The sequence below is a fragment of the Cinclus cinclus genome, chromosome 2 (genome assembly GCF_963662255.1).
Source record: "Cinclus cinclus chromosome 2, bCinCin1.1, whole genome shotgun sequence".
In the NCBI taxonomy this organism is placed as follows: domain Eukaryota; kingdom Metazoa; phylum Chordata; class Aves; order Passeriformes; family Cinclidae; genus Cinclus; species Cinclus cinclus.
Genome location: NC_085047.1, coordinates 21,190,747 through 21,217,993, shown reverse-complemented (window position 1 = coordinate 21,217,993; position 27,247 = coordinate 21,190,747). Strand labels below are relative to the sequence as shown.

Sequence of the window (27,247 nt, the reverse complement as noted above, 5' to 3'; positions counted from 1 at the left end):
TGCTAAAAACATACTGTGAGGTCACTGAAGCATCATACAGAGAATTTTCAGATTGGAAGCGGTCAGAATCATAAAGACAGAGAGAGGAGAAGACAAAATATTAACATCCCCTCAGATTTCTTCTAGCATGATTCATTCCTCTGGGTAAAATACAGCATTGATGCAGCACAGGATCCCCAACAAACTCACTTTTTCATCCTCTTTATCAGAGGCAGAATTATTTAATAACTTTCTTTTGAAATAGCAAGGTCCAGTCCCGCACGGTTGGGTGCTGAGGTGCAGAGAGATTTTCCAGGAGCCCAGTGACTCCCGCCTGCGTTGGGTGGGGCTTCATTTTGTTCCCGGCAGCCGCTCCTCGGGGGGTAGTTCTTCCCTGGACGGCTTCCCTGGGGTTTCATGTCAGGAGTCAAAGGTAATTGGGGAAGGGGAATCCTGCCACTGCAGGATCCCAGCCCCTCTCGAGACACATACAAGGCGACGATTAGTTTCCTAATGAGATGGTAATTTCTGGAGGTGGTTCGCTGCCCCCGCTTTGCGGGTCTCCCACCCCCTCTCGGGCTGTCGGGGCGGGGAAAAGGCCCCTGCCGCCGGTTCGAGGAGGGGGAGGAGAAGGAGGAAGAGTGTCTGTGGCTCTGCAGGGAAGTCGGTCAGAAAAGACACACTCTGTTGAGGAAAGACGTAGCACCCCTTTATCTCTCTCCACGAGAGTGTCTCCTCCCCGTGGTGGGCTTTGCTATAAATGCAGGAGGGATTGCAGCAGGCTTGAGCTACACGGTGTTTCTGTCTCAGTAGACAACGTGTTTCCTCCTACGTTTTCTGTTTAGAGGGGGCTCAGCTGAACAAGCCCTGCTCTTGAATTTTGCTATCGTAGAGCACCGCCATGCGGGAACCAGGCTGGACCTGCCAGAGTCTGCTGCAACAGCCTGGGCAGCCCTGAGCAGAAGTGACGAGTTCTGTCCTCGGGGATGATTTACAAATAAAATAAGCTGCTCTGATGACAACCGGTAAGTGAACAACCCTGATTTATCAAGTATAGCTCTGTAAACCCTTGCATGGGCTGAGTGGATCTTGTGGATGGTGCCTGAACCCATAGCACTGGGTGCGCTCGAAGTGCTTGTTCCCTAGTTTGCCGGCTCTCTGCCGCGGGACTTGTGACGGTTGTCGGGAGAGGTTCCAAGGCTGGGCATGACGGATCTCGGGGGTCTTGTCCAGCCTTAACTGTTCGTGATCTTCTTGCCTAATTTCAGACGCGAAAGCTTCTAGCTTTAACCTCATGTAGAGTTTGTATACATGTTTCCAATTAAAAAAATTCCTTCAGGCGAATGCTGATGTCAGCAGCTGCCAACTATGTTGTTACTCAATGTAAATTACCTCGTATTCAAAGGCAGAGCTGGGTGTTCCAATACATCAGCGTGTTCCTCGGTGAAAGCATTCAAGGAATTAAACTGAATTTCCAGAGGGATGGAGCCTGCCTCTACAAGCCTCCTTTGAAGAGAACACAGTTTTGATCGCTTTGGAGAGCTGGGGAAATGAGGCGTCCCCGACCTTTCCCAGAGCTTCCTTGGAACTTCATGAGGAAAAAAAAAAAAATCTTAACACGGCGGTGTAGCCGGGAGCCGGTTCCCGGTGGGGATAAGCCCGACAGAAACCCAAATGCCACCGGCCCCCGCTTTCCCGGCGGCGCTTGGATGCGCCTGATGCCGCAGGCGAGCAGGTCCGGCGCCGGGGACCGGGGGAGAGGCCGGGCTGAGGCGCTGCCCGGGTCCGCGTGCGGGGCCGGGTGTCGCCCGCGGCGGGGAGCGCCGGAGGGTCCGGCGGGCAACCGGACGCCTCCGAACACAGGCAGTTGCCTCCGGGGTGGGCGGCGATCTCGAGGGAGAGAAGGCGCCGCCCGAATTTCCCCGGCTGCTTATGGTGGGCGCGGGGCGAGGGAGCCATTCGCCTTCCCCGGGCCTCCCGGAGCAGCTCGGCTCGCAGGCCGGAGCGGCGGGCGGAGCCGCCCCGGGGCCCCCCGCGGGCGGTGAGTGGCGGCGGGCGGACGCGCCGGTGGGAGGCGAGTGCGGGAAGGGGGGTAGGGAGATAGCGGGAGAAGGGGTGGCGGGACCCGGTGTTCCGGGGGTGGGGAGAACAGGGCTGGGGGGTGGTGGGCTCATGCGGACAGAACAGCCCCGCGCAGGGGGAACCTCCGGGCGGAGCTGACGGCGGCCCGTAAGTAAAATTAGAGGGGAGGTTCGCGGCTTCTGCTGAATTGCTTGGGTTGGGTAATCCACCCGTTTTGCCATGGCTGCCGGTCAGGCAGGTTCGGATAAGGGATTACTTCTAGCGAGGGTACCGAAAGCGAAGGGCTCCTTGGAAATGCCGAAGGCCTCGGGGATGGAACAATGGCTCTGTGGGCAGACTGCCTTACGCTATGCAAATCCATTATTTGCATTTGAGGAAAGGGACAAACCCTTGAAGTTCAATGTTTGTGTTTTTTTGGATTTGTTGGTTTGTTTTTTTTTTTTGTGGGTTTTTTTTTGACTGTTTGGATTATTATTTGGCAGTGGGGGTGGTTTTTCTGTTTCAGTTAGAGCAAGTGGTGAAATCAGTCCTGCTGTCCTTTCTCAGAATTTCTAGGGAGATGGGTGGCTGTTCTATTGAGATTTGTGCCTGTTGGGTTGTTACCCACCTGAAACTCTCTATTCAGTTTTCTGCAGTGTTTGTATCTCTCTTCAACCCGCGTTTTACTGAGTTACTCTCGCGTAGTGTGACTGCAGAACTATTAAGAAAAGAAAGAACTTTGTGATAAGATTACTTACTTCAACCTGTTAATTCACCTGAACTGTGTGAAAATGTTACAGATAAAGAATAGGAAGATGTTACAGATAAAAAGTATATATAAAATATTTTTTGTGGACAGTGCCATGGTACTAGACTGGTCACTCCTAAACTGAAAGAACTAAATTCTCAGATGTGTTGAAGGAAAAAGAAATGTGCACGGAGCAGGATTTCCTACCCATCAACATGCAATATGCTTTTCTGACTAGATCTCAGAACTGGTATTTCTGAACTAAAATTTCTGAACTTGTAAGACTTCACCAGCTGTAGCTCTGTTTTTTATTTAACTTAAATAAATCTGCTTACCTTTTTTCCCCAATCTGATGCAGTACCTGCTCTTTTAGCTCCTCTGTCTCTGCTGAACTGAAGCAGTCCATTAAGTTACACTTTAGGCTTATGACTGTTACTAAGGCAGCAGAGTTAAAGGTGTCTTAACTCTCACGTCTCCCTGAAGGTCATACTGGCTTTAACAGACTTCTCCTGCTTGTGGGATGTATGATTCATCCCCTGAGCGTCATAAGTTGCCCAGTGTCTTTATTCCTCCCTTTTCACAGGTAGGAAGAAAAGTTCTCTGGAAGCAGTTGCCAGTTGGGGGTGTGGCCATGGGAGCTGCTGCAGAGTTTTCAGTTGAGACACTAAAACCTGAAAGCTGACAGGAAGATCATCAGTACCTGTGTCCTAAGTTACAAACAGCTGGGGAAATAGGTGAGCTAGTGTTTTGGTTAGAACAAGGTGTTGGACGAGACATTATGTTGGTAAGTACTGTGTCTGCTGTTAAATAATGGCTTTAGTAGTTACCCAGGGGAGTTGCCTGACTGAAGAGTGAAAAAGGGGTCATGTGGTGACAGATCTCCTTTGCAGCGGGAAGTGCTTGAGATGTTTCTCCTTCACCTGCGCCTCAAGACTTTGATAGCTTGTAAGCAGAGGCAGCTTCAGAAGTTTTTTGATGATTGCTTTCTTCCTTCAGTGTTCATTTTTTGATAGAAGCTGTTATGATAGCTTATTTGTGCTGTTAGCACTTTTACCTCGGGCTTGTTCTGTTTGTTGGTTTCTGAGCACGCAGTCTCTCTTGTTAAAAGTTCAGTTTGTCTTCCCAAGACAGGTTTGGAAAAGTTAGCATAAACCTGCTTTAGATGATTTTTGGTTTTCTTGTGTGTTGCTTCATATGCTCCTGTGTGTTGATTCAAATACAGTGGCCTGGAAGAGGATGCAATCAGATGGATCATTTGAAGATAAAACTTGCAAAAGCTCCATGAATCTCCATGAGACTGTCTACACCATTGACTTACAGGGAAAGAAATGCTCTTGGTTTTGTTTGAATTTTGGGATAATTTGTTTGCTTGGTTGGTTTTGTTTTTGTGTGTGTGTGTTTATTTTATTTTGTTGGGGGCACAGTATCTTGGTAGCACAGTAGCACAGTATCTTGGTTTGTTCATCTGTGTATGTTAACATTAAGGTTATTTAGTAGCACAGTAGCACAGTATCTTGGTTTGTTCATCTGTGTATGTTAACATTAAGGTTATTTTACTTAAAAGCATGAGAAGTTTGGTTTTGCTTTGTGTATGATGTGAGGTATTCTGCCTTGGCTCCCTGGTTAAATGCATTTTAGGAATGGGCTCAAATCTTCTTGAATACAGAAGATTTATCCCTTTGATATCTGTATCCCTTTGATACAGACAGCTTTCCCTGCAGATGTTTGCACTGTTTCAGCTAAATCAGTTGAAGTGTGCCCTGTGTGTTGAGGAGGAGTTTAGTTTTTCAAGCTTATGACATGTTTGTCATTTTGAATAACTTATTCATCAGTTTCTCTAGCCTTACAGATTAGCTGTATAATAATAATGAGTAACTAATTTATGGGGTAACTGAATGTACAGAATTTTTTTTCCTTTTTCAGAGTCTCTGTTTTTTGCTGTCTATTTATTCAAAACACCAGAAGCTTTGTAGCAGAATAACCCCCCCAAACTTCCCCTTTATTCCAGTTTCTTCTACTTTTGCAGTGTTGCATATGGTTGCTTGTATATCTATTCACACTCTTCAAGGGAAATGAAAATAAAGCTACTTGTACATATTATTTGCTATGTGAATTTCCTGAAGCTTAAGTCTTTCTTTTATCGTACTTCCAGAAGAGCCTAAAACCTCATCTTTTCTTGATTTGATGTATTATTGAGGTCTTGAGGAAAACAGGATGTGCATGCTGTTGTCTTCTTTGTAAGTCACCTTTCAACAGCTCTCACTTTGCAGTTTAGTGTATTAGTCACTGACATGGGTAGTTGTATTTGTACAGGAAGGTTGAAAAGTGATGGGCAGTATTACCTAGTGTGGGCTGTGGAGCAAAAACCGAGAATGTGTGGGTGGCATGCAGTGTTACCATCTTTTGAAAAATGGGTTGAAAAAATGCAGGTACATAATGTGGTGAAATACTCTGCTGCAGTACTTCTTGCTGTGTTCTGTACCTATTAAATACCCTGTCCTTTTAAAATTACTTTTGCTTAGGTTGACTGCCTCTTCAGCCTTCAAAGAAGCTTGGTCATTCTTTGGTCTTGAAGGCAAAAATGAGGCCTTGGTATCCTGTGAGGAAGACCCTTTACAGTACTGTCACAGAGTGAGCAAATTGTGAATGTCTCTGGGTAATATCCAGCATTGGTGTGGAACTGCTCAATTACCTCTGCTCCTAACCCTAACAGGAGCAGTAAAACTGGAGTAAGGTGTGCCAGGGCTGTTTTTTTGCATTCTCGTGTAAATCGAGAGCCAGGAAGAGCAAGGTAAAAGAATGGAATACCCTTCCATTCTCCTTGCCCTGACTGATAAGGGAAGGCTGGAAAACCTACAGAGCCAGCTGATCTTCCCTCCTGTTAGGAGGGCCAGAATGGAGTAATCTAGGAACTGGTTTTAAGCGCAGGCAGGAGTGAAGTGAGGGTCTGTCTTAATCACTGAAGCTCTTAACATCTGTTGATTTACAGTGCAAGTTTCCATTTCCTGAGCTGCAGTATTACTTTCTTCTGGGCCACTAGGAAACTTTATTTTTGAGGTATGTGGCTAGTAGTCTTAGATTTCCACAGACTCTTTAACTCATTTTTGAAAGAATAGTTTTGGCCCTTGTTGTGTGTGCAGGTCAGAAACACTAAAGTAAGGATCTACTGCAGAGCTCAGAAAAGTTCTTCGTTAGAATGGATCTGCAGACTGACATTTGCATTACAGTGATATCCAGACACTGCTTTGTGGAGTCCTGAGGCCAGCCGTGAAATGAGAATGGAGTGAGGGGCGTGAGCTTACCCAGAGCCTTTGCAGAGGTGAGCAGAGGAAACATGATGGCCATTCGATAGTCAGTATGGAATGTGTGTGTCTGTGTGTATATAAGATGCAAACGCATCACATGGTGGGATGAGGGCAGAAGTCCCTTTCTCAGAGTAAGAAATAAATTGAAGCTGTGTTTTTGCTATAATATTTTTTTTTTTTTCGTCATGTAGTTGTAGGTTAACATACCTCTCTGCTGGGGAGGTAATTTCTGAAGGTGGGTTGTGCTGTCAGTTGTTTGCTTACATGATGATGTATGTGGGTGAAATGACCTGTTTTGGAACCGGGGCGTCCAAGCACAATGCAAAAGAAGAACCTGTGGGTTTTTCTCACTGCAGTGAAGAGACAAGAATATGTTTGCTGCCCAGGGGCTGTTGGTGAATGAAACCTTGTTCATAATTTTCCAGTTAAAACAGGTATTTTCTGGTTCTTTTAAGTTACAGACCGTGCAAGTCTCGTATCATCCACCAGTGTCAGATCTGAGCACCCTGGAAACATGATCTCTATCTCTGCAGTGCTTCGGGTAGTCAGAAGTTGATGTGTGGGACTGAGACCCAGGAAGAGGTTAGTGGTGTAGATGGGACACAGGCTGTAAGGTTTGTTTGAACACAACATTTGCACAAGATTAAATGGAGCCATAATATTAAATCTACTTGGTGAAGCATGGGAACAAGTTAGGATTTGTCTAGATTGCCGAGTATGCACAAGGCTTGCTGGCATGTGTTAGCTAGTCTTGATCATGCCCCTTGTGTAGACAAGGTATTGCTTTCTCATTTTATATCTGGGAAAAGCCTGGTTTGATTTTTTTATTTTGTTGTTTTCCCCTGCAGGAAACTGTTAAAACTATGGCTAGCTTTGCTTGCCCAAATGTTTTGCAGTATTTGATAATGCGGGGTGACGCTTGTCTCAAAAGCTCTATAAGCCTGTCCTTTACCTCCTCCCAGTTCTATAACCACCTGTGGAAGTTCTAATTTTCCACTCTCAGAAAGTTGAGATGTGTGGGTATGGGTGGACAAGGGGAATGAAACACAAAATGGCCATGAAATGCTGTCCCTAAGTAATCATCTGCTGTTGCTGCCAGAGACAGAACTGGCCTAGATGGACACTGGTCTGACATAGAGTGTTTCATGTGCTTTCTTTGCTCACCTTGTGCTATGGAGCACAAGCCAAGTGTATAAACTGGGTTTTGAGTAGCCAGATGATTAAAATGCTGGTTAGCGTACATACCATCAGTACAGTTTCTCAAGAGTGACTGCCTTTTCTTGCAGTACACCTTAAGGAAATACTGTTACTTTGTTGAAACAATTTGAAGGAATAATTACTTTCATTCTTCTGTGCTAATGGCACACTATAATCTGTTTTCATCTTGTGACATTGGTTCTTAGATGGCTTAGCCTCCAGCTAAGGTAGGTTTTGTATTAAAAGATTTCTAATGTAAATAGAGCATGTTGTTCAGAGCTTTGCAGAAAAAAATGTAAAGTGAAATAGAATGTCTCATTCTACAGTTTTCACAGAGAACATTCCTTATAATAAATACTGGTTAGTGTTGAAGTGACTTTTTGAAGCTGGATGACTGAAGTCAGCTAACTACCTGTTAAATGGTTGAAAAGGGTATCTAAGTTGTTGATCTTCGTACCACTCTTTCGAGAAATTTGGACACTTACATGTTTGTACAGGGCATTTCAAAATTAGAGCACTTCTTTACTCTCTGTGGCTAAAGGCTCTTCTGATATATCTACCACATAGTTGTGTGACAGGATAAAATGAAACCATATTTTTGATGTCTTTTTATTGTATGTACTTTCCAATGTTTAATGAAAAATGAATTTATAGTGTTTGTTTGTTCTACCCAGACAGGTGTTTATTTCTGTAAAACTTGAGGAGGTCTCAAACACATTAAGTTCTTAATCTCTTGCATTTGACTGAAATCAGCCGAAGATGTTCAGAAGTTCTGTAGGGAAGGAAAAAAAGGCCATACATGCGCACAAATAGGGTATGGTTGCATAAATCTCATTTCATGCTGAGAACACATGTGATAGAGCAGAACAAAAAGTCTTTTACTGTATGGCATTTCATGCTCTAATGGAGTTCTGCATCATCTGTGGCATGGATAGCAATCTTACATGACACAGTGATGCTGGAGGTTGAGCTGCATTTGGTGTGGTCAGGGTCGCAAGAAAAGATGTTAGTAGGCAGCACAGAATGTGTAGTGTATATTGCTCTAGAGGACTTTTTAAGTTTTATGCTGAAAGAAATATTAGACGTTGTTTTATCACTGGTGCAGCATGGGCCAGTTGGGTTATGGGAGAGCAGATCTTTGCCATGAAATGTATTGCCCTGCTGTGATCTCACAGGGAGGGTGAGCCCTGTCTTACCAGACTCTTACTCTTTTGTCATTAGAGGAAATATTCTCATGAAGCCCTGATCATATCCAATGCTCAGAAAAGATCAGGAAGGGAAGATTAATTAATCTGTTTAAAGATACTATGGTCCTGAGGAAGCTCCTCTTCATTTTGCTGTAGCATTTAAGGACTGGTGAAACAGAATTAGACAGCAAAACCAGATGGCTCTGTTTCAAGTACAACAAACCAGACTTGGATTGTAAAGGAGCAGAACGAACTGGCAGAGGGAGCTGTGATATGCAGGACAGAAGGTGCTGTGTGAAGCCAGTGCTCTAGCAGAGACCAGGCTGCGTGTCTTCAGCCTACCTGCAGTTTCGTGCCTGGCTGCCCTTCTGGCTCTGTGCTCTCATCTGGGCTTCTAGGCATTTTGGCTGCTCCCAGCAGGAGGGCTGTGAGACCAGCAAGGAGGATGTGTGGGTAGAGTGACCTCACCTTTGACTTCCCTAAGCTTTCGGCATGACTGTCCTTTTCAATTAACTAAAAAAAAGGAAGAAAAAAAAAAAGTGAAAGGAAGCAATGTGTCAGTTTTGGTGAGGAAAGGGGGTTGTGTTTAACCTTCAATGAGGATTGAGGTCTGAAAGTCTTGTAAATGAGTATCTCTGTGTTGCAATGAGAAAAGTGTATAAGCTTTCCCAGCGTGCTGTAGTGACTAATGTAGGCAGCTTTGCTCCCAGACAGATGGCAATTGAAGATTAGCATCAGATATAATTAGCTTTCCTTTTGCATAGGTAAAAATACTGAAGTGCATGATTCAGGGCTATGAGCTGCACTGTAAGATAGATACCCACTAAAAGTTCGCACAGCAATACAGACTGTTACTGCTCTGGATACACAGAAGTGCATAAATGAACATGTGTAAACTTTTCTGCAAGGAGCTGAATTCTGTTACAGCAAGAATTGTGAAGAACTGTGAGGAACTCCAGTATTGGGTTTACGTTGTTTAGCTGGCTCATTTGTTCTTTGTTCTTGTTATGAATTTGATTTCAGTTTTGAACTCGGATATACCTTCATCTGTGTTCCACTTGGGAAGCTCAGTGCCTTACAAACAATTTTTTTTTTTTTTTTTTTTTTTTTTTTTACATATTATGTATGTAGACTCACTGGTAAAGTTTCCCATTCAGAGAAGATGCCAGGACTTTACAAAGTGTTAAGTGTTCTACAGGCCGACATTTTTCTACAGTGCTGTGTATCTTGCAGCTCTCAGTCCTTAGGATATGCACTGTTTGGATATTGTATGTGGTAGTTTTCCCTTTCACATTAAAGAAACAAAACGAAGCACTGAAAGCCTTTAGGGGATCAGATGCAGGCTCTAATGCAAGTGGTGCAACAATTTCTTGTGAGTTCTAAAAGATTTTATATCCACAGAGCATTCTCATGATTATGGAGCAACTCATTAGAGCTTTTCTTATGCGTGTTTTTGTTGTTATTGTAAATAATGTATTTGAGCTTCAGTGTTAAGAAAACAAAGCTGTGTATAAAGAAGGCTTGTGAAAATACTCTTAATGTTTACAATATTCAAGTTTTTCCAGTTTGGCACTGTCAGTTTGGGGTTAGTTTTCTGATGGTACTTAGCACTGAAGTTGTGTGTTCTGATTTTCATGATCCAAAGGCAAAGTCAACACATTCATTGAGAGCACTGGGAAATGTAAGGCATTAGCATTATCAGAGAAGCTGCTTGAACTGCTGGTGTCCTGCAGATTTCTCTGAGCTGGCAAGATTCCTGCTGTGAGAAGCTTCCAAGATTTTGTAGTAGCGTGGGGTGACTTATCTTCATTTTCTTCCCTCCCTGAATTTAGCTTTATACTTTTCACTTGTTTTGCTGCATTCCTAATAATCCCAGAGCTCTCATCTACACAGATGCCTTGCAGCAAATAGACTTGCAGAATTTGCTAGTGGGGTAAATTGCATCACAAACAGATGGGGATTTAGGGGATTTTTTTTGTTTTTGGTTTGGGGCTTTTTTTTAGGGGGGGTGGTGGTAGGGGTTTTTTTTTCCTTGTTTTTTCTTTGGCAGTTGAGGCAAGACAGGGAGCAACTTAGCAAAAATGAAGAAATACATTCTGTTTGGGGCTCTGACTACAGACATGTTTGGCATGTTATTTAAATGAAAATTTAACTGTTTGGTTTAGTGTGCATGTTCACACCTATTTTCTAGACCTTTTAATCCACCCAAATCTGCTAAATATAACCTGTACCTTTTTAAAATATGGTGAAATACTGACAATAAAAAAATACAGTAAAAAGTTAAGCCATCTTATGATGGCAGTCCTAATGCATTTGAAATTTATTGTGACTGGGGTTTACAAATGTTACTATGAAAACTAGTCATGCCAAAAGCAGCTGTTTCTGTTTAGGGACAGATTCTGACACCAATATGGATCAGGATTGATACTGTTGCAGTGAAGTGAGAAAATAGTCTGATCTACTCGGGATTTATTGTCAGTGTAGATGGGGAGCATTTAATTCTTCAGGTGCTGGTAGTAAAGCTAGTAAATCAGCCCCTCTGTCCATTATCTGCTGGGGAAAGAAAAGGCAACCATATTTTTTCCCATGCCCTTGAGGGCCCTAATTTTGCTTGAGTGTGGACTTTGGTATTGTGTTTTTTTGTGTATTTACTTTCTTGGTTTTTTTGGAGGGGATTTATTTTAACCTGGTGTTGAGATCTGTCCTTTGTTTTCCCCTAACTGACTGGTAGATTTAGTTTCATAATTCAAGCCATTTTAGTGAGAGCTGAGGTTAAATCACTAGCTCCAAATCAGCCAGGACGTTTTGGATATCCTAGGCATTGTTAAAAGACTAAGTGTGCCTTGTTTTAAGGTGAACTTAATGCTGTAGTGAATGTGCGCATATTATAAGTACGGATCAAATTTTCTGGTTGTACCTTTATTTGTTTGGATTGATCATAGTTCCTGGGGGAAAAAAATGGTGAGCCGGATAGGGTTTGTAACTGAACTGTTTTGAAACTTGACTAATGTGTCTTTTTCCAGCCATTTCCCCTTCCAGTTTTTTCCAACTTTTTTCTCTCTGGGAAACGTAAGAAGGATTGCTGGTTTGACCTTAAGGTTTGACCTTAATCCTCTGACTCTGCAGGCACTTGTGGACAAAGAACAGGGGTATGAATGATTTAGTACTGGGTTGCATATATTTCTATTAATAATTTTCTATTTTTTCAAGCACTGTGTAGTATTTCTGTGGTCTTGTTTTTTTTCAAAGGAAGTGAAGAAGCAAAACAACTCAAAATTGTGATTCTTGCAGGAAGAGCAGGTTAAGTTGACTAAAACCTTTCAGTCGTGTAAGTCAAAGTATGAGAAGAAAATAGCCTGAGCTCTGATCCCCAGAACATGTTCCATGGCTTGTTTATATTCCAATCCCTTCTGGAAAAAGTGCTGAAGGAAAAGGGGAAACAGACTGGGAAGGAGCAGTGTTGTCACCACACCCTGCAGAGGAGCTGCATGGATTGATAGTAGTGTTTCTTTCATTTATTGTACAGACACCTATGATGTGTAATATATAAATAGCAACCTGTCTTAGGCTGGCTAAAGCTTTTAAGGTTAATCTGGGAGAATGAAAGAGGGCTAGGAAAAGGTCTATCAGCTAAGGTTGTGTTACTGACTTTGTGTGTGGGGGGTTTAATTTTTTTTTTTTTTAAAAGATACAGTTAGAACTGGATTTTTTTATGTTTGGTTAAAGCTTTGGGAGTTGAGGAAGCAGAGCTATCTGTATGAACTCAGCTCATACTTGTGTTTGACTTTGCATGCACAGGTTAGCTTCTGACCAAACCCCAAATAATTGTTTATGCACGGTACTGCATCTCTGGCTGCTGACCATAACAGAAACCACTCGTCTGTATTCTAAGTACATGTGAGGAAGAAGGAGGGAAAAGAGCTGAAGTGTGTTGATGGGATGGTTGTAAAGGGTCAGGACAGGGAAAGCATATGGAAACGTCTGTTCCCAGCTTTGTTCCCACGTGTGTGCCTTTGCATACATTGTCTGCTTCTTGTCCTCCCTCATTTCAAGGCACGAAAACAGGCAAGAAGATGAGGCTGTGGGCTTGATCTTACTCTTGATTGTAATTATTGGCAAGGTTTCTGGAAATCTGTGATACTTAAAAAGCACCAGTGAGATGAAAATCCAGTAGTTATTATTCTCTTTTCCCTCAAAGCCACAAGTTGGATTTGGATTTATCCAGGGCTGGCTTTTAAGCTTGAGTTAGCAGTGTTTAACTGTGCATCCATTATTGGAATGAGTCCTAAGCCCTTATCTTGGAATGCTAAAGAATATTGTTTTTATCTTGGAGGTAAAAATAATTAAAGCAACATTTAATAGATGAAAAACATTAATCCCGTTATCTCTTTTTTGTGCTTGCAGCTTTAGTTCTGTGTCTGTACTGTGCTATAGAGCATGCTGTCACCTTGAGCTGGTGCCAGGAATCCATACTGCACTGTGATAATCAGCCAAAATACTAGCTCAGATCTCTAGGGTGGCATAGCAACCCTGTGATAGCCCCAAACTGGAGGTGACATGTTCTGCCTCTCGGCAGGGCTAAAGAACTCAGCCTCAGACAGTTCACTGAAAACTGCTCAGATTCGAGGATCATTACGGTGGTACCCAATGCCTGTGCTCGCTTGTATTTTGCTCACCAGGATTTTCTGGCAGGATGTGCTGGCTAATGCTCTGTGTTCCTGGTTTTCTTCTGTGGAGGTAGTACTTCATGTCAGTTAGAAATGATGTGAAACTTGGCATCGGTAGGCCCAAAAGTGATACCTCTGTGAAACAATGCATATAATTGTGGTGCCTCAGAGAGCGGGATCCAGCATTTTCTTTTGCAGCCAAATTTGGACCTGTTTCAGTAAGCTTTAAAAAGCGTGTAACTTGACCTAGGCTTGTATACATGCCTTTTTGCTCGCCAAGAAAGTCTGAGTGCATGCAGCCTCTAATTCCTTTTGGCTTCTTACCCCACTGTGGAGTATGTGTAAGAGCTCCTGGGTCCTCAGGCAGAAGGAGGGAAGAAGAGGGAAAAAGGAGTTAACCACTAAATAGATGACACCTTATCTCATGCAGTAAGAACAAGGGAGTCTGACCATGGTGATAAGACTGTAAGTCATGACATGCAGGCCTTTTGCAGCTTTAGCCAAAGCCTCTGTATTGATGACATGTTGTCTTTGAAGGCTACAAACTTGTGTTTTTCTGATCTTGTTTGATGTGATGTGGTGAGAATGTATAGGTCTGGCGATAAGGTTTGGAGAGCTTTAGGTGCTGTGTTGCCTGTTCTACCCAAAACACAGAGATGAACTGTGCTTGTTCTTTTGCAGCCTTTGGGAAGGCAGGTAACCTTTGTCTTCCACCAGATGTGCTGTCTAGGTAAATTAGTAATTAGGAGGGGGTGAAAATACAATAGATTTAACTAGACTTGAAATCTTTATCAGTATCCTTTTGCCAAAGGATATGCTTGTGTGGGATGAGTTTCTGAGTTTATAAATGGGTCTGCATAGCCACACAAGAGAAGTGATGCAGAGATCTTGTAGACTCCGGGCAAAAGCAAACCAAAATAGCAATCATCAGTGAAAAATACTAAGTTGCTTTTTCCTTTTGCTTGGTCCAACAGGCAGTTTTGATCTGAAGAACAAAATACCAGTGTCTGTTATCAAAAGACAAAAATGGAATAAAAGAATCCTGAATTCTCCACAAAGTAATAAACGTACTGCTGTCTCTTGCCATGCAGAATATATTTCACCATTAGCAGGATGATGAAGGGGAGGGAGACAGGCACTTAGGCCCTAAAATCGATCTATTGCAGCCTGTCCTGAAATACCACACAAGGTCAGAAATGGGCACAGCTCTAGTCTGTCTCCACAGTAAATTAATGTCAACAGGCTATGCTTCTGGCTGTAGGAGTTTTGAAATGATGAAGAACAGAGATTGACTAAATCTATTAAACATCTCTACTGCTGTGATGTTGTATCTACTGGCCATTGTTGCTTGCTGTTGGATAATTGGAGAAAAGTTATCTTGCTGTTTTTTTGTCAGGCATACTGCAGTATTTGGACAGGGAGGAAACTATAGGGGAAACACTGGAAGCTTTCCTTATCAGAGAGAAGTTGTGTATGGAGAAACACTCGGGATTTTTTGTGTTACTTGGTTTTATTGGTTTTCTTTATTTTTTTTTTTTTCAGATACCTGCATATTGTGGAAGTAAAATTGGTAGTTTGGTGTGCTCTTGGAGAGAAAGAAGGCATCAGTTGTCATAGCAGATTCATCTACTGCATATCCCCATGTTGCTGGAAGAGATTAGGGCAGAAAGTGTCTTATCTTAGACTGCAGGGAATAACTTTGGCAGCAGTTACATGTATGTGTGGTGTGATACTGGCAGTCCTTAGTGACATTTTGAAACAGTAAAATCTTAGGTTTTCTTAGTGTCATGGTTTGTACAGGTTTTCAGAAACAGGAATAACTGTTTTGGTTTGGTGTGGGGCAGGACAGGTTAACCTTTTCCAATTCTGATGCTACTAAATGTATAGCTTCAAAACCAAGTCTGTGTTGTTGGAGAGTTAGAAAACTAATTTTAATTCTGAGCCACTTTGCTAGGATAACCCAATACATCTTCCTTAAACAATATTTCTGAGGGCTTCTTGTTTCTTAAATAAAAAAGAACATTAGAAATTATGAGAATTCAGGTGCGTGGGAGTGAAGGAAGGCACTAGACTGACTCAGCCACTTTAGTACCCTTTAGATTGTGTGGCAGAACTGTTATATAGTCTCTCTGCAGCATTCCCTTCCTGAAGAGGGGGACAATTAATGAACAATGCAATTAGGCACATAGTTAGAGCAAGAACAGGAAGAGTGAATGATGAATAGTGTTTAGATTGGCAGAAGAAGTACATCGGTGCCATAAAGTCTTCACGTTTTGCAGCTTAACTTGAGAAAGATGATGGTGTGAGAACTCCTTCCTTGGTTATCCTTTTGCTACGTGGTTCTTTTCACCAGGCATGTGCTACATCCTGACCCAAAGAAAGCAGTGCTACAGGTCAGAGGCTCAAACCCACAAAATACTGACTACATCTTAAAAATTCTGATATTTCTTTTTAAACCTTTATTAGGTTTTTATGTGCTTTTTCTGCTGTCCCTTTAAATTTCAAGGTCTGCTCAAAGCATATTTTCAAGCTCACATCCTCCTCCACAACTACAGGGGCTAGGAATCAGAGATCCCAGTGAGCTGAAATTTTCAGGCTGTCACTTGGTGGCAGCAGCAAAGAACTTATATTGTCTCATGACAGTTTATGGAGCTAAGATTGCTTTAAACTGCAAGGTATTTAATTTAGTAGTAACCACTTTATAGTTAAATACTTATTACCTCTACTTCAGTAGTAGTCAGATGTACTTTACAAAGTAAGTAGGACAGAAGGAAAAGCTTCCTGCATTGTGCTATTAACACTAGTAATTTTTAAGGAGGAAAGGAAGGCTTATGAGCATTTTAAAAGAAAGGCAATAGTAGCATGGTCGTTTGATTGTCCAGTTCAACAGCTGTAGAGTCCTGCAGGGTTTATTCTGTGGCATGACTATCAACTGCAAATATAAGTTGGAAGATAAACAGAGGGTGCGAGATAGTGGCTCATAGCAGATACCACATTGTACTAAAAGACTAATTGTAAGTAATGATGTGCCTCTGACAAGGAAGAGGGTTCCCTGCTTCCACCAAGGGAAAAAAAGTATTAGCCTCAAGTCTTACATAGTTAATAATCATATACACAAATGAGCCTTTCTGGCGGGTTGATGGGAGCTTCGGGGGATCTGTCTGTCAATAGGAGATGCCAGCTGATCTCTGAGGTTGTCTTAATACCATAACAGAGTCAGTCATGTCTAATTCTGTAATTGTAACTCTGTTTGGGAGGTGGAAAGTTGACCCATAGAAGAAGTTAGCGTAGATTATTATTAAAAAAAAGCCCATGAATTTTTTGCAGCACTTGTGTATCCCATTGCTTGCTTTCAGAAAATTGACCAGCATCAGGCATGGTCATACAGGGTTCCTTGGTCCTTTCATTGTATAGATTGCTGTAGGGCTTTAAGAAAGAGGAGGAAATTGAGCAGTTGAGTTCCAGCTTTGTTTTCCTTATTTAGCTTAATTCTGATTGACATTGACCTAAGGGAGGGAGCCATGGCCTCTGTGACTTGGGTTGATGGGCTTAAATCAATCTGCTGGCTCTTGTGTTGAAGTAAATAAACTGGAATGGAACTGCTGTTTTCCATCTGCACTGCCTTCTCAATTCCCTATTCTCTTGTGTCTCTGACTATGGGAATTTTGTAGTGCAATATTTACATTCTAGGAGTTTGTTTCCCTTTGATTAACTTTCTACAACACTCAGCTGTTCTAAAATAGGAAGGAAGAGCTGGAAGATGCTGTCATAATTAAAAATACACCCAGAATAACTTCTTCTGTAAACAAGGCAATGGTTCTGTTTACTAAACCAGATTAAGAAAGAGAGTCCTTTTTAGTGAAGATTTCGCTACAGAACTTTCTCTCAAACACAGAATGAAGCCAGGCACTGGGGGATGGGATGGTGAGAAGATACATACTTAAAGACCATTTGATGTGTCTAAGGGCTGAGTTAGGTAAACTCTTAATGATTTGTTGTTTGGAGTTGGAGTGGTCCCATTATCACATGTGTGCCAGGCTGAGTGTCCTACATAAAGCTCTGAAGTTGTTACAGATCCCTTATGATCCTGTTTGAAATTATGCTGACTTCTGTTCTCATGTTTTAGTACTTTTTTTCTCCCAAGCTGTATGAGTATCTTTGTAAATATTTTGCAGATGGAACAGTTTCTTTCCCCCTCTGTGAAAAATTCTGTTATGAATAATACTTTTGATTTTTAATAAATCCTTTATGGGCTGCTTTTCCTTGTCTTTTCTCTGTTTTGTAGCTTGGTCTGACTCTTCAGCAAGGTTCTTTATTACACTGAAGTCAGCAAAATCGGCAAGTTAATCCATTGCTAATTTAGCAACTTTATCTGAAGAGCTGGTTTGTTACGTTTTGTTTGACTGAAGCTTCAATTGATTGAATTAGGGAGTAAGAATAAACATTTTAGTGGGATGTTTTGGCAGACCTTTTCAAAGCAGGAGAGGGTAAAAATACTAATAGTGAAAGGAGGAAAGCTACTAGAGAGTGCAGTGTCTTTTTCAAGTAAATAATAGCATCACTTAGGTTGGAAAAGATCATGGAGTCCAACCACTGAGCCGTGCACTGCCAGATCCACCCCTCAAACATGTCCCCAGGGGTTACATCTAGACGTCTTTTAAATGCCTTCAGAAATGGTCACTCAACCACTTCCCTGGGTAGACTTCAGTGCATGTCAACCCCCTTCAATAATACCTAATTTAAATGTCCACTGGTGCAACTTGAGGCTGTTTCCACTTGTCCTGTCACTTGTTGTCTGGAGAAGAGTCTGACCCCCTTCTTCTTACAAATTCATTTCAGTTGGTGTAGAGAGTGATAAGGTCCCCACTGAGCTGCTGCTTCTCCAGACACTTCACCAGTTTTTGCCCTTCTCCAGACTTGCTCTGGCACCTCCGTCTCTCGTAGTCAGGGGCTCAGAACTGAGCACAGGGTTCAAGGGGCAGCCTCACCACTCCTGAGAACAGAGGAGTGAGTGACCTCTTCCCTAATCTCACTGGCTGCACTCTTGCTGATTCAGACCAGGGTGTCGTTGGCCTTCTTGGCCATGTGGCACACACTGGTTTGTGCTCAGCAAATGTTGACCAGCACTCTCAGGTTCTTTTCTTCCAGGCAGCTTTTCAGCCACTCTTCCCCCAGCCTGTGATGCTGCTTGAGGTTGTTGTGACCCAGACAGAGGAGTTCGACTTGGCCTTGTTGAACCTCTTCCAGTTGGCCCTGGTACATTGATCTAGCCTATCCAGATCTTTCTGTAGAGCCTTCCTGCAGTCCAGCAGATCAACACTCCCACTCAACTTGGTGTTACTTGCAAACTGACAGGGTGCACTTGATCCCCTTGTCCAGACCATATCTTTTCTTTAAGAATGTTAAACAGGACTGAGCCTGGGGAACCTCACTGCGGACTGGCTGCCAGTTGGATGTAACTATGTTCCCCACCTGTTTTTGGGCTCAGCCAGCTTTTTACCCAGTGGAGAGCACACCCATCCAAACCATGAGCAGCCAGTTTCTCCAGAATGCTGTGGGGAAATCTGTCTAAGGCTTTATGAGGGACGCTGTACACAGCATACACAGCCTTTCCCTCATCTTCTGCGCCCTGTTACCCTGTCATACAAGGAGATCAGGTTGGTCAAGCCAGACCTGCCTTTCATAAACTCACGCTGCTGGGCCTGATCCCTCACTTGTCCTGTATGTGTGTTGTCATGGCACATTTATTATAATTATTATAAGAGATTATGAGCCAGTTGCTGTTAATGGCACTTGGTTGAACCTGGTAGGTGAGTTTTCCTCTTCAGAGGAAAACTCTTACTGAACTACTGCAGAAACTTAGAGATTGCTCTAGAAGTTGAGAGTGACTGTCAAGACAAATTTGCAGTGACCCTTCAAGTGGAGTCAAGGGAATTGGAGCTGTAAAGTGGCAGTGCTACTTCTTGAAGAGTTGAAAAGTTGGAATTGCAACAGCTGCAGACTATGAAGTATTTCCTCCAGAACAGAGCAGGATAGCCTGTAGGATATACTTAAGATTGATAGATTTTACCTGGTTTACATAGCTTTTTTTTTACTGGTAGGTACTGTTATGAAACCACATCTCTAACTCTAGGATTAAATTCTGGTGAAAGATACAAGTGGAAAACAATAAGGAAGTAGTGGCTTGTTGCACTCAAGTAATCATGACACTGTTAGGGGAGAAGTGGAATACTAGAAGGCTGTACCTGTTAACTAAATTTCCATGGTAACTTGTGACTATTTGGCTATTTTGGATTTTAACAAGATTAAGCAATAACAGTTCATTTATAGCTACTGAAAAGGCTTCTCGCTGTGTAAGATGTGGGCAATACAGGACTTGATTTTCCTTGAGTCTGTCTTGCCAGATGCGTGAGTTTCTGAGCTTTCTCTGTTTTTCTTTTACTAGACTGCAATGGGGTGAAAACTCTGTTTGAAAAATGGACACTTTCTCTGATATTTCTCCATAATTTCACAAGTTCAGCAGATGGGGTCCTAATTTTTCATCCTCATTTTGCAGGGTGTGAAAATAACATTTTTCTGTTGTTTGACCAATGAAGTTTTGCTTGTGTCAGGAGCTGAAGATTATGCAGGCATAAGCAGAAAGTTTCAGTGCAGCTTTAAATGTCAAAACTGGACTTCAAGAGCACTCAGTGATCCTAAAAACCAACAGAAATTTTTGGCAGCTTATACCCTGTTCTGTTTCATCAGCATCAGCCTGTCTGCCTCCTGCATTTGTGCCAATGCTTAACTGTGTAATTATGGAAACTGATAGTGTGGCACAAGAAGCAGGAGAAGCATAGGTACCTATACAGGCCAGATGCTTTCTTTGGTCTGCCAGTGGGCAGAAGAGTTCTATTTTCACATGGCTTCAGAGACAACCTAGAGCGAAGCCATGTTTCTATGCAGAGTATGGTAGGTGTAAAGCAGCATTCAGCTCCTGGCACTGGGTCTTTGTGTGAGAAACTGAAGTGGAGGGATCACCTGTCAGACTTGTGGTAGAGAATGTCTGTAATAACAATAACTTTTCTTTTGTAGGTTTCCTGATGCTTTAGAAAATGCTGATGCATTAGCTCATCTTGTGTTTCAGTTTCTTGTTTTGTTTTTCTTACATTTCAGATTTATCAGTCATGAAACGAATTCTTCTGTTTTTTATCCTGGCTGCTGCTGTTATGTATGGTATCCTGCATGGAAATCTGTGGAGAAATAACTTCTACTGGTATGGTGATGGTTTGTTTATTTAGAGTGCAGACATCTTATGGCTGTATGGAAGATGCGGCTGTGAGTTCTTGTGTTGCTCTGTTAAGTGTTTACTAGTAGTCATCATAAGTGATTAGTACTCTGTGTGTGTTTGGTGGTCTTTTGGTACTCTGAGGGAATCAGTATGATTGTTCTGTCCTGTCACCCGCTCTTGTGTGTCACTTTCAAACCTAGGAATTAATTTGAGTCTGGTTGTATGGAGAGATCAGGACCTCAGTGGTAGGAAGCCCCTCTGAGGTTCATGAAAGTAGGTGTTCAGGTGAGGAGTTACATGAAGTGCAGAAATAAGGTATCCACATCTCCCTCCACCCCATGTGGGTTTAGTGTTAGTTTGTTCCATTAAATGTCTGATAAGTGATGTGGAAGAGGCCTTCTCCAGGCATGGGACTAAGTGTAGGTGCAGGGGGCACCTTTTGAAAAGATGAAATTTGTTGAGGCCCAGCAGCAGCCCTTGAGGGCAGTAAGGCTTCACTGTCTCCAGGCTCACAGGACAAGTGGCTTGGGACCTAAAATTTGAGGCACTTAATTGAAGAAGTTGAGTTTCCATTGGTCTTTGCACAGCTGTGGCCAGGACTGACCAGAGTGTTATGAAGATCAGTGATAATTTTTTCAAGTAGTGTTTATCTTGTTTATGGTGTACAATTGATACAAAATAGCTTTCTGTTGTGGTTTCTGTTTACAGCAAACCGCAGTGTTGTGACATTTCCCTTTTTGCAGGATTAGCTTTTATGGACAGACTTCCTCTGTGAGGGCTTCTCCTTCCTATGTGACTAGTGGAGTTACAATCAGTTACAATCAGTAAGTTCAGCAGTTGAGTGTTATTGTGGTGGGGTTGTTTGTGGGTTTGGATAGGTGGGAGGGATTGAGGCAAATCTGTAGCCTTTGTCCATAGGCTCCCTGCTCAGTTGTACAGTTGGGTCCAGTGGCTACTCCTGTTATAAACACAGTGGTAAGGTGTCAGTCAGAAAGTAACTTGTCCATGTTATGTTTCCAGTGTTTGTTTAATATTTATGGCCACTTCAAATAACTGTCTCTAACAAGCAGTGAACTGTTGGAAGGACATTGGCTAACAATTTTCAAATCTGTGCAATTCCGAGTTATACCTGAATAAAGTTAGCGCAGTTTGTTGGCAGCTTCAGTGCTTAAAACTTCGCTAAACCAGAGGTGTATTCCACTTGTGTTCAAGTGTGTGTATAGGCAGCTCTTGTGCTTGTGACTTCCTGCAGTTAGATTTGTGGGACTAATGAGCACCTAATGCTAGAACTTGAAAGTGGACCTCTCTTCTCTCTGAAGCTGTCCTGCAAAAGGCTGTCGTGTGCGGCTGATGCTGGAAAGCAACAAGGTGGCCAGCTGATAGATTTCACAGGGTGCTTTCTCAGTGTCAGTATTCATATAAGAACTTGAGGTTACCAAAATCAGTTAACCTTAATGGTCTATTTGGCTTGTGATTCTAATGTGGTGGTTTCATCCTTCTTCATGCAATCCAGAGGCACATATTACTCACACTGAACTTTACCTTCTCTTCTGGGCTTCATATTTGTGATTAATTGGGCTAAATCTCCAGGTTGGGAGTATGCTTAGAAATGTAAGTCTTAGCTTTATTATGAGTGGAATGATTTAGCCCCAAAGAATCTAATTTTCCTTAAAGTACTGTATTTCCTTCTCCAAACAAGACTTTGTCTCCTCCCTAAGGAGTGATGGGGATGCTATCTGGAATGGCTGCAGGGGTGATTGAGTCCAGGAGTCCTACTTCTCTGGAGGTCGGCCTCAGTTCTCACTTTTGATTATGCCTGCTTTGATACTTGCTGACCAAGTGAGGTCACAGCCCCCTTGGAGCGGCAGTGTGAGATAAAAGCCTTTGCTAGTAAAAGTAATTGTGCTGCAATAATGTTTCATCTCTATCGGGGGAGGTAGTAATGAAATCTTGGTGTGATCTTAATTCAGTAATCAGCTTTTACTAATTTGATATGTCCAAGTTTCCCTACCGTGTTTCTGCTACCTATTCCTGGTCTTGCTATTTACATGGAATTGTTTTTTTGCAGGCTACCACCTACGGCTGTGGAGAGGAGGAATGCACTGGACACTTGCCTTCTGAAACCAGCATTTGAATCTTTACTGGGGTGAGTCTTCTGTGGGAATTGAGGGGGACGGGAAGGAAAGGCTGTGCTGATTGAGGTAGAACTTGGGATATTTACACATTGTGGACCAAATGTTGAGTAGTGCCCTGAGAAAGCTTGGAAAGATTAGACCAAGTCCTGGCTGAAGGAGTCTTAAACCTCTGCACAAAGACACTGTGGCTTTTTTTTTCCCCTGGTACTCCTTGTATATGAGAAAATGTGGCTATAATTTTACTGCTGTTGTGGATTTTAAAGCACATAGAAGCATGTGAACTTTGTGCCACTCAAAGCAGACTTTTAGTCTTCGAGTTTTGGTCAGCTCCTGGTTACCTCGATCCTATTTCCCTTGCTCATGGAATGTCCCCAGGCTGTCTGTGTGTTTGGTGCAGCACGGTAGCTTTAGTGTTCAGCAAAGGGGCAGGAATGGGCTCAGAGGTACACAGCAAGAAGGAGGTACGTGCACTGCTAGGACAGTCTCAAAACACTTCTGTAGCTTCTTTATGGTGACAGTTTGCATGAGCTGAAGATCTGGTCTGTGTGCTTTGGTAATAACCTGGGGAGGTTGAAAGGATTTCTAACCTCACAGAATTATTTATTGGAAAGGAACCAGAGCTAGAAGAGCTAGAACTAAGAATCTTTTCTCAGTAGGTAAATTATTTATTGTGTCTGAGCTTACCAGCTGCTTTTAAACAGCTGAGCAAGTTACTAAATTTTATACAGGTATTTAGTGCATCATGTCTCAGTGCTAGCTGGTCTAGCTGGTCTTGCTTAGTTAAGCTATGGCCCATTTCTTGGTTTGTGGGCTATAGTGTTTTGTTTTTGGGTTTTTTTTTCCCTTTTTACTGTCAGTATCTTCTGAATACACAGAGCTTAGAGAGTGAGATAGTCGATTTGGGAAACTGAAAGAGAAGGTTTCCTTAACAGCTATTAATATTCTTAATGGACAAACAAGTCATGTGCTGACTGGGGCTTTTTGTGATTAACATTAGGTTTTTTAATGACCGTAGACTTCTGTGTTAACATTTTAATCTAAGGCCTAATATGCAGGATCATTGCAAAGTCAACTAGTACACTGAGTTCAAAGGTGAAGCCAAGGGCATGGTAGCACATGCCATGTTTCTGTCTGCTGTTCACTCATTTTGCTGGACTTGGCAGTAAAAGTCCCTTCCTGGCTATGAGACACCCTTTTCTGTGGTTCCTGTCTTTTAACAAAAGAAGTGACCCATTCTTTTTAGCTTGACACTTAGAAGGTATAATGCCATCGTGTTCTAGTTTGCAGGAAGAATGTGCTTTTGAGGCAAACTCCCTTGTGATCCCTGCACATTGTGCTTCTCATCCCAGGATGGCCCTGGTGTGAGAGCACTGGGATCCTTTCAGACATCTGCTTAAGCCAGAAGATGCACTGCCAGAGCACAGCCCATGTGCTGCAGCTGCTAAGGGCTGAGACCCTACTAGAGTTAGTCCAGAATATAAAAGACCCAAGATGCATGTAATGTGGACATGAGAACTCCATACTGTTCTGTTGCATGGATACAGCCCTCTTGCCTCAAACAACTTACTAATGTCAATACAGTCATATAGTGCCACATTTTTGGAATAGGAGTGCAGCTCGAATCAGGAGATGGTATTTTCAAGTTAATGTCTTGTCAAGTTAAAATGTCTTGCTTCAAAACCTATTCTTACTTATTAAATTGCTGTGTACAGTAATAACTCTTAATTTTCCATGCTAGCTCTATTATGTACATTTCAAACCTGAAGTTAATCACTGTCTTCTTGGGTTATGTATTCTTTTAAATACGTGGTCTCATGGTGTAAACTTTCAGTCACACAATTTTAATGGTCCATATAAATTGTACAAATAAACAAGTTTTTTATCTCACTCTTTGCCTATATTTTTTGTTACAAGATCTTCCCCTTTTCTGTCATCTGTTTGCTTTCCCTGTGATTTTTCTTCTTTTAAAAACAGATGACAATGCAATAAGAATGGAATTTTTTTGTTCTTTTAAAAATGGATGATAATAAAAATGGTAATAGTGGGATAAAGAGAGCTTTTTACAAAGCAATCGCATGACTTACTGGCTTGTGCAGGTACATCATGTGGATTTTGAGACTTTTCTTTTTTCCTTCATCAGTGTTGACAAAATATACCCATTCCTGTGCGCTAATGATTTTATCAGAGTGGCAGAGTTCCAAGGGAGCAATAAGTTTGAACTACCTTATGGAATAAAGAGAGCAGGTTTGTATTTCCCATGTACCTTATTTTAAGTCAGAAATACCTAAATGGCAATGTAAAGCCACCTGAATCTTTGGCCATGATCTTTCCTGTGCACTGATGCTAATCCTTTTGGGGTGTCTAGCAGTGGTTAATGGTTTTGTTAATTTCCTCTGACTTACACCTTCCTGTTTCTAACAAGTGAAACACTGGGTTGAGGTTGCCCCTCTTAGTAGAGAAGCTTCAAAAAGATGTCAGTGAGGAAGAGTGGACCTTATTCAACTTCCTTCTCTTTGTATATGGGCTGGAGTGCTAAAGATACTCAGCTGTGCTTTGCTAGGGGAAATACTGAGTCAGTGTGATGGGCTTCAATCAGCACACCTAAGTTGGTTGGAATCCAAAGTCCTACAAGTCCTCAGGTTTAGGCAGTTACATCAGGGAAATTTTCCTTTTACTGTCCTGGTTTTGACTGGAATAGAGTTAATTTTCTTCTTAGTAGGTGGTACAGTGCTGTGTTTGGGATTTAGCATGAGAAGAATGTTGACAACACATGGATGTTTTAATTGTTGCTAAGTAGTGCTTGCTCTAAATCAAGGTGCACAAGAAACTCAGGGGAGCATTGCCAGGGCAACTGACCCCAGCTGGAAAATGGGTATTCTATGCCATATAACAGGCTCAGTTCTTAAACTAGTGGGGAGTTCTACAGGAGGGGATGGTTGCTGCCTGGGATCTGGCATCGGTCAGTAGGTAGTGAGCAATTGTATTCTGCATCACTTGTTTTTCTTGGGTTTTATTCCCCTTTTTCTTTCCTTTTCCATACTCATTTTAGCTTTTTCTGCTTCTCCTACCCATCAGTTGGTGGAGACTAAGTGGCTGTGTGGCACTTACTTGCCATTTGGGGCCAGACCACGACACTGAGCTGGCTGCTCCTGCCAGTGAAGGTGCCACAGGGGGGAATAGATGACACTGCCTGGCTGCGAGACCTGTGGAAAGGTTTTCTGGTGCAACCCCACTGCCCGTGTTGGTCAAGCCAAAATAAACAGGGCCGACACCCTAAGGGCCTTAGCCACCCTTTTTGAAAGGGTTATAAAGTTTCAAATTTCGGAGTGTCTGACACTAACAGTGTACCTTCTTAGTCTGGGCTTTAAACTTTCGATTTGCCCTCCATCAGTGGTAACGGGGATGGTGCATTTTCCTGCACTTCTAGGGTTACAGTGAGGAAAACTACATTTGGGAATGAGTTGATTTCTCCCCTGAGGCAAATTAAGTGTCCAGCAGGAGCCTGCCCACCAGGAGTGGGCTGGAAAGGTGCTTCTGTCCTGCTGTGCCACAGGCTAGATTGATGTCTTCTCCAAAGATTCGTAACAGTGTTACTGTCCCTGGCTGTATGAGCCCTCTTGAGTCAGCTAAAGGTGGGTAGAAGAAAAAACAAAGTCTGTTAGAATGTGCATCTTGGAAATTCTTCCAGTTCTTATTTACTGTAACAAATTTTTTTTAAAATACAAATCTCATGCTCTTTTGTCTTTTGTGGCAGAAAAAACTCAGAGAGGAGCTGTGATAAACCTGAATTTCTTTGGCATCATTGGTTGATCTGTGGCACTAAATTACAAGTGTTCTTGCTTTGATGTTTTTATGCACAGTGCACTACTGTGTTTAAAAACATTGTGGTCAGGGTGACATGCATATTTTTGTATTGCAAATACTGAGTGTTTTCATTGATCTTGTTTATATTTGTTTTTTAGACCAATTTTTTCGTTTAGCCCTTTCAAGACTGCAGAACTGTGGCCTTTCGAGTGAAGAATACAGGTGAGATGGTTTATTTGCTACTGTTCCTGTTAGTTGCATTTTTAAGATTTAGTACTTGCCTGAAAAGGAATGTCTGTGGGGTTATCCTAAAATTGCTCAAGTTAGTTAAGACACAGAGCAGACTGACAGGATCCAAGCAGTGTGTAGCTGATTCCAAGGTTTAAGTAGGCTTGGTTTTATACTTAAGTAGCACCAGCATGCAAGAAAAATGATTCTGTGAGGGAGCTTTAACTTACAGATTTCCTTTTATAGGTGTGTTAGGAATTCACCTGCTGAATGCAGTTCCCACCTTCCTGTAGTATCTTTTTATACTTACACTGAATGTGACTTCCTCTTGCAAATTCAGTGTATTATGGAGGATGTTTGAGATAAGTAGGTGCAAACCAACGTCTGCTTCTATGCAGAACAAATCTTGGACATATCTCTGTGCCTCTCCATGCGCTGGCTGCTGTGTGCACCCTTGTTCGTACATAGGCTCAACTTCCTTTCCTTGTGGATCAGGGACACCTATGAAGACAGGAAAGTCTGTCCTTTTGGGAGTAACAAGGGTGTGGCACGAAAGATAGTTGACAGCTTGATAGTTGATAGTTAGATAGCTTGCTTCCTATGGATTAGATATTAATATTAATCTTAGATTAAATTAGATTAAATCTCTTGTTGGAAGCCGCATCT

The 27,247-nt window shown here is 42.3% G+C and overlaps 1 protein-coding gene across 26 annotated transcripts in view; it reads left to right on the top strand.

The window, feature by feature from the left end:
• The first annotated feature begins 727 nt into the window (after positions 1-727).
• Positions 728-27,247, top strand: part of ST3GAL6 (ST3 beta-galactoside alpha-2,3-sialyltransferase 6) — a 43,278-nt gene continuing 16,758 nt past the window's right edge. For 5 of the 26 annotated variants that reach the window (XR_009934389.1, XR_009934388.1, XR_009934387.1 and 2 more), the window contains exons 1-5: positions 20,300-20,399; positions 21,158-21,238; positions 22,483-22,560; positions 24,690-24,793; positions 26,512-26,575. Coding sequence is in view for 21 of the 26 variants with exons in the window: in XM_062515475.1 (XP_062371459.1) it covers positions 20,311-20,399; positions 21,158-21,238; positions 22,483-22,560; positions 24,690-24,793; positions 26,512-26,575 (416 nt within the window). In the remaining 5 variants the exon portion in view is untranslated. Of the gene's footprint in view, positions 1,005-1,384; positions 2,021-2,158; positions 2,209-3,371; positions 6,108-6,548; positions 6,676-13,127; positions 13,215-13,342; positions 13,610-20,299; positions 20,400-21,157; positions 21,239-22,482; positions 22,561-24,689; positions 24,794-26,511; positions 26,576-27,247 lie in introns of those variants that run through there. The other 21 variants (XM_062515464.1, XM_062515461.1, XM_062515467.1 and 18 more) reach the window with 21 other exon arrangements.